Source organism: Parasteatoda tepidariorum, chromosome 8, assembly GCF_043381705.1.
Source record: "Parasteatoda tepidariorum isolate YZ-2023 chromosome 8, CAS_Ptep_4.0, whole genome shotgun sequence".
NCBI lineage: Eukaryota > Metazoa > Arthropoda > Arachnida > Araneae > Theridiidae > Parasteatoda > Parasteatoda tepidariorum.
In genome coordinates, this window is record NC_092211.1 from 32939157 (window position 1) to 32952003 (window position 12847).

Here is a 12847-nt window from a genome sequence, read left to right on the forward strand (position 1 = left end):
TCTTTTTCGGGAATTTTTCACACTTTTTTTTGCTTTATGTTACATTTTGTTATTTCACCCAAAATCAAAATCTTAGAAGCTTGAAATTATGAAGGTGTGTTAAAAATTCACAAAAGTACAATGGAGAAAAAAAAAATTAGCATTCGAGGATTAATTCGAGAATTATTAATTGCTAAACTTGTAGTAAAAAATACCATGTGGTCCGCTCTGCAGACCTCAGAAATGCAATTACTGAGTTGAAATTAGACATGATTCAGAGAAATTCAATTCATTCTAAATTTTCCGAAAGTTATTGAAAGAGCTTTGCTTTAAATAATGATTATTTATCCATTGTGGACGAAAGTTTTCTCTCAAACAATTTTTATTTTTTAAGCTCCCGCTTGACTTGATGTCAAGGGTAACAAATAAAAATAATAATTAAGCTTAGAGAGTGAAAGATTAAACGTTTCCAGACGTATATTAACATTTACATTTGTATGGAAATTTTGAAAAATATAAAAGGTTCAAGACAGTTAAATACTGTTTATATATAGAATCTGCATGGCTATAAGATAAAAGTTTATTGTTTTACATGGTTAACAAGTAAAATTCATTTTAAATTATTACTTCGTATTGTATAATGCATTCCATATTCCTAAGTTTAAGTATTTTTTCTTTTCAAGTGCAGTTGCTTATTTTTAAAATCTTGTTATCCTTTCATTTCATTACGATGAATATTTTAACAAAATATGCAAACTCAAATTTATAATAATTAATATATTTTTGACAAATTGCTTTTTAACGATTTTAAGGAAAAAAACAATGATGAATGGAAAGTAACCACGGGGTTGAGTGAAGCGAACCGAGGATGAAGCTTTATAGTTTAATAAAAATATTAATTAAAGAAGATGAATTAAAATTAAATTAAGGAAGGTGTTTCAGTAGATATGATGTAAAATGAGTAATGAATAGAACCTAAAATTTCATTCATTTTTTTCTGACAAAAAATTACTACGAAAAAAGAAATTAACACTGATGATGAAACAATGTAACATCAAGACGAGGTATAATGCTTTATTATAAAGAAACTTAAAATAATATATGCATATAATAATGATAAATGATAATAAATATATTCTTAATAATGGTGTTCAACAATGATAGTAAAATAAATTATACAAATAACACAGATATACATAGTCAGATCATTAATCTAAATTGAATAAATCTTTAATTATTTTAAACATAGGTTTATAATCGCGAAGTTCAATTGGAATAAACTCTTCTTTTTATGTATCGTGGTGTTTTTATCATTATTACTCCTTTAATAAATTTATGTATTGTTAAGCTAAAACTTCACATTATTTATTACATTTTAGTTAGTATTCAAATAGTATTTATTTAAAGTCAGATAAGTATGAGCACATTTTGTTGAGCTTTATTGCTCAAAACCTTATTTTTTTTATTTAATCGATATAAATACATCAATCGAATTATATTTTTATATTTAAAAAGCAATGCAACAATATCTTAAAAAACATAATTTTAAATGCAATAATTACTCCAAATTTTTAAAAAAAAAAATCTATCGATTTTAATATGGGATAAGACTTAGTTTAAATTGCCTTCTGTTTTCAGCTGAGCAATACAACATTAGGTAGATAAAATTTTAATTATATTACATTAATTATTAGATAAAATGATGCCGTTGATCATATTACATAAATTAATTAATAGATAAAATATATCATATTACATAAATTAATTAATAGATAAAATATTAATACTCTTTTAAATTTAACTTTATAGCGTAATCTTTTGGTGTTATATGTAGTTTATTAATAATTATGATTATTATTTTATCACTTTAGCAGATTTTATTAAAGAATACATTTTACTTTGCTTTAAAACTCATTGTCTACTAGTTAACGATGAATAAGGTATTTTTAATTAGCTACAATAGTAAAATACGAAAATAACTAATATTACAATTTACAATTTTTCATGTAATGTATAGTTCAATGAGCGATTTAGGGTTTTAAAATATCTAATTAGCTTAATTAAAAAATACATGACAATAAATATAATTAATTAAAGCAATTAAACAATGTGCTTTTTGTATAATAAGTATTATAAATTTCATTCATACAGGATGTATAATTGTATAATAAATTTCATTTCTCAGTACAAATATTCTTTTTAATATTAAGTACTATATTTACTTCTGAGAAAATATTATCTTGTAAGTTTTTCTTCCTCTACTTTTATATAAAAAGCAACTTCTCTAATGATCCACGCAATCAGTAACTACATATTTGCTCAAAACATGAACATAATTATTGAGCTAATTTTATAAAAATTGAGTTCAATAATTAATGTGAACATATTAGGCGCTACAAACTTCTTTAACTGCTGAAAAGCATACCTACATTTACAATATAAAACTTGTTAATATATATTAAGAGCTTTATGGCACTGTTTCTCTTACTCTTTTATTTCCTGTAATACTGATATTTCAAAATACCTTATATAACACTGATATTTTTTCCTCAATAATCAAATTAAGTCTTAGGTTTTTGTTCGTAATAAAGCAACGAGTTTATAAAATTTTGATTCTATCTAACAAGTTTGGCAAATATTTTTTTTAAATTCCATACTTTCGTCTATAACGTGTAAATATATGTAAATAAATTTTCGTTTGATCTTAATTGTTTTTATTGTATGTAATGCAATGTTGAACAATAGTTAAAGCTGTCTAAAAGTTATGTACAATAGCAATTAAAATTAATATTATGTAAATATATTTCAATAATTCAAAATTTTAAAATTCGTTCCAATCTCATCAAAACTTTATTAAATATTTCATTTTTTATGACACTATAAGATTTTTGTTTGCTTTTATATTTATAAGGTTAGCCTACATTAAATGAAACTATACATAATTGATTATTTAATTTGATTAAAAAATTTATGTTTTTAAATTTTAATCAAACTTTTGCATTAGGAATTTTTTTAAAATTATGTAATGTAATTTTGAAAAGTAATTAATGGTTATAGTTAAGCAAAAAAATTATGTACCGATATTTTTATTGCTTGATAACTATAATTTATTTGATAATTAATTTTTTCAGAAATAATAAGCTACAACAAAATTTCTGGTAAATAACTGTCATAATATAAATAATCACAACAGTTTTGCAAAATGCGAATGTTCAACACCGATAGAAAACTTGGTTCATGACTGAGGCTGATTTGAACCAAATTATCATGCAAATTTGCTGCCATCTTAATGAGATGCTAAAATGAACCATATATCTGAGTCTTGTTACCGGGCACGTGAGTGAATGAATGATTGGCTTGCACTATATTAAAGTTCAACTTCTAAATTCACTTGTTAACTTATTAAAATGGCAGCAAATTTGCACGATAATAGGGTTAACATGATTCCTTCCTTCAGTAAGTGTATTTCATGAATCTTCAAGTTATCAGAAAAAACTACAAATGTTGCTTATTATTATTATTTTTTAACTTGAACATATTTCAGCCAAAATTAAAATTTTTAGTGTCGATCACCCAATACAATAAATCGATTGTTTCAAAAACTGAGTCACAATAACAACTAATTTTCGCCACAACCAATAATTTCCGAAGCGAAAATGAAATGAATGCATTTCTAAATCACAATCATCACTTTTACAACATCGAATATGCGTGGGATAAAACAGACGCGATAATGGGTGATGGAATCGTAAAGCGTTTAAGTGGAATAAAAGGAATATCACGATTAATCAGAAGCTGCTTGAAGCCTGGATGGCAAGAACTGGCTGAGGAAATCAATGGGTAAAGGGAAAATGATGGTGGAGTTCTTCTCGGCAGAAATAGTGTTTAAGGTCTGCAAATACCGAAGCTGAAGAGCAGCTGGCGATTGGGCAATTACATCAGCAGCTTCCTTCAAAGCACGAGATGCTTTCTGTTCTCCTTCTGCGGCAATAACCTGCAAAGCAATATTTTTCAGTCGTTGTACAATACAAAATCAACATGTCGCAATAAAAATATATAGTTATAGCTCTAGCAAGATCACGCAACAATTGACGTGAAGTTTAAGATACAAATACACCACTAGAAGTATTGGAACTTGTTAAACCGTAATATGGTGCAAATTTCATTTAATCTTAATAAAATTTTAAGTTGAGTTTTTATCTTTCAAATTTAATTACAATATCGTGAATTTGTGATAATTTTTAGCAGGATATCTGTTACGGCACAATTCAACCATGTCTCATTTCTTAATGGATCGAGCCTGAAAATCACGAATTTACTAATTTTTACAGAAAGAAGCAAAATTTGTTGAATACGTTCATAAGTACGTAATGTTGAAGATTTGTCAGTTGTTATATAATACTAAATCAACGTGTTGCAATACAAAAATATAATTATGGTTCTAAGAAGACCAATCGCCAACTGACCAGAGGTTCATGATACAACTAAGCTGTTAGAAATTTTGAAACTTGTTGAACCATGCTATCGTGTAAGTTTTAGTTAATCTTAATAAGTTAATCTTTTTCCCTTTCAAGTTTAACTACATAATATCGTGAATTCAAGTTCTTATTTAGCAGGAAATCTGTTACGACAAGAACCGCTCCCTCTGCCTTAAATTCACTTGGTTTCACAAAGCAGGCTTGCTGTTATTTGGCAAGTCGCATTAGAATCAACAACAATAAAATAACTTCATTATACCTTAGCTCTAGCTTCTCGAGCAGCTTCAGCTTCTGCTGCCATGGCTCTCTGCAACTGAACTGGTAGGCGAACGTCTTTTCTGTAATTGTCAACAAAAATGATTTGTTAAATATCTGTTTTAAAGTTCATTTTTAACTTGATCAGTTATAATAAAAATACTTAAATTTCTCTTCTAATTACGCAAATTAATTAGTACTATAATAGATTTAATTAATGCATTATTTTATTATATGATAATTATGATATGATACCTAATGATAATTTAGGTACATATAAAATCAAATAAAATTTAATAAAGATAATTTATAAAATAAAGTAATATAAAGAAAGTATATAAAATAAAATAAATTTAAAAAAGATAATTTATAAGTTCCTTTTTATATCAACATGGTAGTGCTTCTTCTTTAAGCAAAAAAAAAAGGGGAATAAAATTACAGTGGAGCATCGTTTATACGACGCCGAAGGGACCACCGAAAAACGTCGTATAAACGATAACGTCATATAATCGATNTTTATATATCTTTATCTATATATCTTTATCTATTGTAAAATATATTTTTATGCTTTAATCTACTATGAATTAATAGTTTAAGTTCAATACTAAAAAATTGAGAGATGAATGTTGTTTTTATTCAAAGCTCATTTTTAAGAAAACTGTTAAAATTTTTCCTTAAAATACTTTTTAAAATTTTTTTGTACCCTGTGTTATTTAATTTAATGAAGAATTAAAATAGGAGTAATTACTCACATTTCGACTCTTTCCACTTTAATACCCCAGCGATCTGTCGCTTCATCCAAGCAGTTCTGGAAAAAATTAAATTTTGTACATATTTTAAAAATCTTTTTTTTAAGAAACGGAAAATTTAGACTTATAAATATAATAATAATAATGGTAATAATATAGGAATGTGTCAAATAAATATCAAATGAGATGAGTGTTTTATATTGAGAAAGGTATTCGGATAGATTTTTGGTTTTGGAATTATAAATCTTTAAAAATATAAATTTTTAAGAGGAATTTAAAAAAAAGAAAAGCTTATTTTTTCGAAATGAGAAAAATTTCTTTAGTAGATTTTTTTAAATAATCAAGTTTTTTTTTAAAAAAAATCCTTCATATTTTTATCAAATCTTCATGATTTAATCAAACTCAAAAGATGATTTTTACTAGAAATTTAGAAATAGTTAGCTTAAAATTTTATTATTTTCGCTTAAATATTTCAGTTTAGACATTATAATTACTTAGTTCAGTTATTACATTATAATTACTTTAATATAAACCAAACCTTATCGCATATTTTCTTCTAATTTTAAGATCTGTTTTTAGATAAAACTTAAGTGACATTCTTATTTTATTTTATTCTATTCAGTGCAGAAGTAACGTTTATGAAAATTAAATTTTCCTATAGCAAATGAATCTTGTGAATCATGAAAATTTTATATTACTAAAATCCTGATGTTCAGAATCACTTTTGGTCAGAGGGGCACTTATATGGAATTGAATAAGGTGTTCAAATAATAAAACTTGTTATTGTTATTTTAAGCGCATTTCATTAGTTAAATAAATTAAGCAATTAAAATAATTGATTTAGTATTGCTATAATATCTAATTTATAATATATCCATTATTTTACGTGTTTTAAATTTTAAGAAGTTTTTTAGAATAAAAAGAAACTTACATAGAATTTGTCTCCACGAATAGACTTCAGGTTATTTACAAAAGAAAATTTACTATATGCAGGGTTAAATAACATCTTATGCTATTACTTGACTAAAAATTTCAGTCGCTTCAAAAATACATAAATAGAAATAACAATCGACATGTTTCAAGTGCTCAAACACAGGCGCTCATTCTTAAGACATGCCAAACATGAATAAGAAGAAACAAAAGTGCTTTGAAATATAAAACGTTAAGCTGCCAATGAAAAATTAAAAAATAAAGATGATAAACAAAACTAGAAAAACCATCAGCCAAGAGAGAAAAAAAAAGATAGAAAACAGAACAAGAAAAACCGCAGTGACCTAGAGAGGCAAATCAGGATAAAATGTATTTCCACGCGCTATGGAGAGGTGGTAAGTAACTGATGTTGCTAACAAGGGAATCAGTATTCATGTAAATAAATCAAGATTCCAGAGTTTCAAGATGAGATGATATGACTGGGGTGGAAATAATGTTGGCATTGACGAAATTGAATTTATGTCCAAAATATGTCTATTTATGCCTATTCTGCTTCTTCTATTCCAGTAACAGGCGTGCCCTTGAAAATTTGGTTATATTTATGTGTCGAAAGCAAATGCAGATCCTTTATTATATTCCTCTATATGCATGAATCAAAACAGATATAAGAAAATGCATGTATTGACAAAATGCAAAGTTCACTAAAAATTAACAGTAAAAGTAAATTCTATATGAAAATTTCATGAAATTTTTTATTGTATCCCGTTTAAAGATAGCACATAAAAAATTAAACTCGATTAAATCATTTGAAAAAGATCGTAAATTCTTTGGAATTTGTAAAACAGAAAATGAAATATGTGATTTAATCTTTTGAAAATAGAAATGCTAAATTAACCATTGTTTAACCTATTACGGTAACATTTATGATCGAATTGTTTTTTTTTTACATGGCTGAATGTAATTAAAAAAGATTAAAAAGAAATTATAAGAGAATTGAATTAATAGCTAAGAAATACTTGACATACAAAATATTAGGTTTGTCATATAAAATAAGTTTAAGAAACTCATTATTACGCCTTGTTTGAGTTTATTTGATCATTTAAAAGTTGGCGGATCAACGATTAAAAATATGTAGTTAACTAAATTTAAATCTTCAAAATTTAGTTTTTTTACGAAGCATAAAAAATTTCCATGTCTGAAAGTGTATTTATTTTATTTAAGAAGGAAATATTTTCATCAGTAATTTCAATTCAGCACTACACTGTAAAGAATTCAGGATCAAATTATGGTACAAAGTAACAGCACATTAGGTGCAACATCCATAAAATTCATTTTACGGTATTAGCATAGAATATTATACTGTAATTTTTACAGTAATATTTATTTCATTAGAGTGAAATAGTGATTTTACGGATAATATTATTGTAAAAATTACGGTACATCAGATTTTTCGTTTCGTAACATATTCCGGTAAAAGTGGATTCTACGGTGAAAAGTATCAGCTCCCTGATTACCGGTACTCTCACCGTAATGTGATCTGGAATTTTTTACAGTGTAATTGTTTTATATTATATGTTAGAATAATTGAGAAGGAATCATCTGCTTAGTTGTAAATACTCAACAAATTAATATTATTTATAATGGTATAAAAATACAGAAGAATTATGATTTGAATATTGGTTGTGCATTGAAAGACACTGCGCTGTTAACGATTTATGTTTGTTTAAATTTGCAACAAAGTTTTGATTGTGATCATATCTCCGAAGTTTAATTATCACTGCAAATTGTTAGATAAATTCTGATTATTATCCAGTAATAGTTTTGAGTTTAAATTCATTATTGCATTTAAATTGCTTCTTAAAATTTTTCATACATTTTAATATTATTTCATTTTAATAGTTAATCTATGACCTCGAGTTTAGTTATCCTAGTCATGAATCCAAATATTTTCCTTCCAATCCCGCGAATGAAAGAGATTATGAATAAATCAAGCTTAAATTGCACATTGAGTTGATTATAAATCATAATTCATAAACACTTTAGATTTCCAATTAATTATTATATAGATGAATCCCTTTCGAATGATCAGAATTAGTTCAGATGTTTGCATTGTCTCATTAACTTAGGATTATAGAACACAAACATGCTTTCGTATTGTTGTCGATAATTGGAAAGGGATTTCCCAGTTTAACAATTTCAATATTTGTAGCCAGATAAATATTATAAATATTTCGAGTGATAGTTTCTATTATGTTCGACAAATATGTATAAGGTTAATTTACTTTTAACTCATAGGTTACAAATTATTTTCTTTATGATGTAAGCTCTCAAAAACTTTCAAATACCTTATATTCATTATAAACGTAAAAAATCGAGCTAAAAATTATTTTAAAAAGAAGCAGCAACGCAAAATAAAAATATGGGAATAAATATGTAGGATTTAATAAAAGTTGGGGTAAAGTGTTTATGGTACTAAATTTTGAAATTAAAAGCTGTAACTCTTCATTATTGAATTTAATAAAATGTAAAAAATTGATACTCAAATAGTAAGAAACTTTTTTCGTTTTTGACGAAAACGTTTCCTGATACATACTTCGAGCAATAATTTTGTCAAAGTGACGAAGTAACTATCACCACTTCTTCGAAGTAACGAATTTCGTCAAAATTAGAGGAATATTTCGTTATTCCACTTCTTGCAAAAGGAAAAAAACAACAAGTCGTAGTGCCTAAAGTATCTAACTTTTATAATAATCACTTTATCGGGGGCACCATATAGGTGGATCAATGTCATCCGAAAACGTTTCCTGGTACATACTTCGAGCAATGATTTTGTCAAAGTGACGAAATCACTTCTCGAATCACTTCTTCTATCATCACTTCTTCGAAGTAACAAATTTCGTCAAAATTAAAGGAATATTTCGTTATTCTATTTCTTGCAAAAGGAAAAAACAACAACTCGCAGTGCCTAAAGTATCTAACTTTTATAATAATCACTTTATCGGGGGCACCATATAGGCGAATCAATGTCACCCGAACAACGCAAGAAGGACAGATAGAACAGAGATGTAAATTACACCCATGCCCGAAATGGGATTCTATCCTGGGATCTCCCTGGTACGAGGTCAACTCCTTGACCACCATATAAGACAGTTGGCTTTTTTCTTCACTCTTTTTTTGAGTGTCTAATCTTCATTCGTCATTCTAGTTAACAATATCTTACAAGGAAATTATTTTCAAAATTAACGAAATATAGCTCAACGATTGCCGAATCGTCAAAAAAGTGAGAGTTTTATTTCTGAAAGTATATTAACTTTTATTCCAGTTGTTAATAGTTAGTATGCAAAAATGTGCAAGTAGCAAGTATGTAGTTAGAGAAACAGTTTTATTTTTCGTTCGTGCTGCTGTTATATACTGTAACAATTCTATGAAATGTCGCTTTTTTACAGTATTTAATCATACTAAAAATATAAATACAGTACACTCTCGATTATCCATGAGCGGATTATCCGGTTTGCGGATTATCCGTGCTCCTTCCGGAGTCACACAAAAAATATAAAGAGAAACATTTTCAAGATTAAAAAAATTTGATTCATGAAGTTATAACACTACCAAATTTTTGGAAGCAATATTCGTTATTGGATTGNACTTCTTCGAAGTAACGAATTTCGTCAAAATTAAAGGAATATTTCGTTATTCTATTTCTTTCAAAGGGAAAAAAACACAAACTTGTAGTGCCTAAAGTATCTAACTTTTATAATAATCACTTTAACAGGGGCACCATATAGGGGGATCAATGTCACCCGAAAACGTTTCCTGGTACATACTTCGAGCAAAAATTTTGTCAAAGTGACGAAATAACTATCACTTCTTCCAAGTAACGAATTTCTTCAAAATTAAAGGAATATTTCGTTATTCTATTTCTTTCAAAAGGAAAAAAACAACAACTCGTAGTGCCTAAAGTATCTAACTTTTATAATAATCACTTTATCGGGGGCACCTTATAGGTGAATCAATGTCACCCGAACAACGCAAGCAGGACAGATAGAACAGAAATGTAAATTACACCCATGCCCGAAATGGGATTCTATTCTGGGATCTTCCTGGTACGAGGTCAACTCCTTGATCACCATATAAGACAGTTGGTTTTTTTCTTCACTTTTTTTGAGTGTCTTGTCTTCATTCTAGCTAACAATATCTTACAAGGCAATTATTTTCAAAATTAGCGAAATATAGCTCAACGATTGCCGAATCGTCAAAAGTGAGAGTTTTATTTCTGAAAGTATATTAACTTTTATTCCAGTTGTTAATAGTTAGTATACAAAAATGTACAAGTAGCAAATATTTAGTTAGAGAAACAGTTTTATTTTTCATTCAGGTTGCTGTTATATACTGTAACACTTCTATAAAATTTCTCTTTTTTATAGTGCTTAATCACACTAAAAATATGAATAGTTTCATACATTTATAAAAAAAGTTGTCTTTATTTGCAGACAATTTACAATTATTATAAATAATATTTACGAATAATTTTAGTTATGATGAATGATTAAAAATTAATAGGAATATATTTATGAGGAGAATTACCTGCATGATATAATTCTTTTCAATGAACCCAAAATTGTTTTCCTTTTTTTTAATTTTAATATTGCTCTTTTTTGAAAAACCAATAATTTTTTATAACATCTACCTAAATGCCTCGATAGGACAAGTAAAACTTTTGATTTAGGTAAGATATCAAAATAGCTTTTACTGCATTTTTATGTTATTATTTTGTAATACGCTCATGATATGCCTGTTTCATGAATCATAAAGTACACTGTTAGAATTTTGTCTTTAAAATAATGGTAAAATAACCGGCAGTAGTCTGTCCATCCAACTAACCGTAAAATGTACGGTAAATTTTTTTTTAACCTTTACGGTTATAAAACCATGAATACAAAAATTATATGGTTTTTAACCATTTACAACTAGTATGGTTTCAAAATTTAAAAAAAAAACAGGACATGGCAGATAGTTTAACAGCTATATGGTGCTGCCATCTATGCGTGAATGAGAGTATCGTATTTAAATATCTTAAGGTCACAAATTAAGGAATGCAGGATACTAATAACTCTTCGTGTGTTTAAGGAATTGGAGGAAATTTGTGGTATCAACGCTGGGATTCGCAAATTGACAGATTAGCTTTCTCAGCTATAATGAGTAGCCAACTGCAAGGAACTAAGTGATTTCATTAGGTGGGGACTAGTTGGTGCGATAAAATTCTGGCTGTTTAACCGTATTAGGTGAAAGTAGTAAATAACCAGTTTTTTTCACAATTTACAGTTTGAATACCATATTATTAATGGCTATTTGACTGTTTTGTTTGAATATGATAAAATAACAATTAAATAAATTGTTATTTAACCATTTTTTCCAAGCAATTTCTACCAGTGTAAAGTTTTCTTTTATATGTTAAATAATAAGACGCTAAACAAATGCTAGTCTTACCTGCATAGTGTTTGAGATGGTTTCCCTGTCAGCAAGTATTTCATGAAGATGATGCGTTCCTAGCATATTTCGCAGTGTTGTTTGGGCCAGCAGTCTTGTGCTGTGATGCGCGTTTTCGACATTTGCTACCGATACAGTAGCATTATGTACACGGTAGTACACTACAGCATCTACGGATACAGTTACCGAATCTTTCGTCAGGACCTAAATAAAAGATAGTTATATTTGTATTCGTTAAATGAAAGTCACACTTATACCTAATATAAATTCATATTCTTTCTTTAAGAAAAACTGTCGCATGAAGTTTAATGTTACAAACTTATTTTTTATTGATAATTTATAAAAATGATTTGAATTATGAAATAATTAATAACAATAAGCATTCTTACTCGTAAACATTATCATAAACAAATTTTATAATAAAATATTTTATAATATATAACTGAACTCATTTAATTTTCAGAATGTATAGCGCATCAATTGAAGGTCACGAATATGCGTTTAAAGCCCTTTCACACTATAATTAGGAATATAACTTTTAATACGAAGTTTCATTAGCCCAAAAATGTTTTTTTTCTTTCCAATTTGTAGGAGGAATCGGGATAAGACCGGGTAGCTAAGATTTGAATGCCTGTTGGAATTAAACTGTTCGATCTAGAAACTGTCAGATTTATACATTTAGTTGTATACAAATATATCCTTCTTGAAAAGTCATTGATGTGCTATTTTTTTATAAATGATTTATTTTTCTAAAAAAATTAAATCTAAGTCATGTTCTGCTAGTGGAGTAAGACTGGGTTTAGACGTTAACTCTACGGGGAATTTAAAAATAATAGAATCAATGAAAAAGTTAGTGGTATTTTTATTATAAAGGCAATTTAGGAATATTATGCCAGTTTACATGTGAGTTAGTAAAATACAGCTATTTTTCAGTCAATATTGAAGTTTTATATAATCATAGAATAACAT

The 12847-nt window shown here is 27.3% G+C and overlaps 1 protein-coding gene across 3 annotated transcripts in view; it reads right to left on the reverse strand.

Moving 5' to 3' along the window:
• Window positions 1–2469: 2469 nt before the first annotated feature.
• The window catches only part of LOC107441513 (band 7 protein AGAP004871), a 61661-nt gene continuing 51283 nt past the window's right edge, over window positions 2470–12847 (reverse strand). Inside the window, exons 6-9 of one of the 3 annotated variants that reach the window (XM_043040859.2) lie at window positions 11879–12082; window positions 5465–5520; window positions 4717–4795; window positions 2470–3973 (exon numbers count right to left, since the gene is read on the reverse strand). In XM_043040859.2, the coding sequence (XP_042896793.1) occupies window positions 3764–3973; window positions 4717–4795; window positions 5465–5520; window positions 11879–12082 (549 nt within the window). In that variant the 3' untranslated portion in view covers window positions 2470–3763. The remainder of the gene's footprint in view (window positions 3974–4716; window positions 4796–5464; window positions 5521–11878; window positions 12083–12847) is intronic. The other 2 variants (XM_043040860.2, XM_043040862.2) reach the window with 2 other exon arrangements.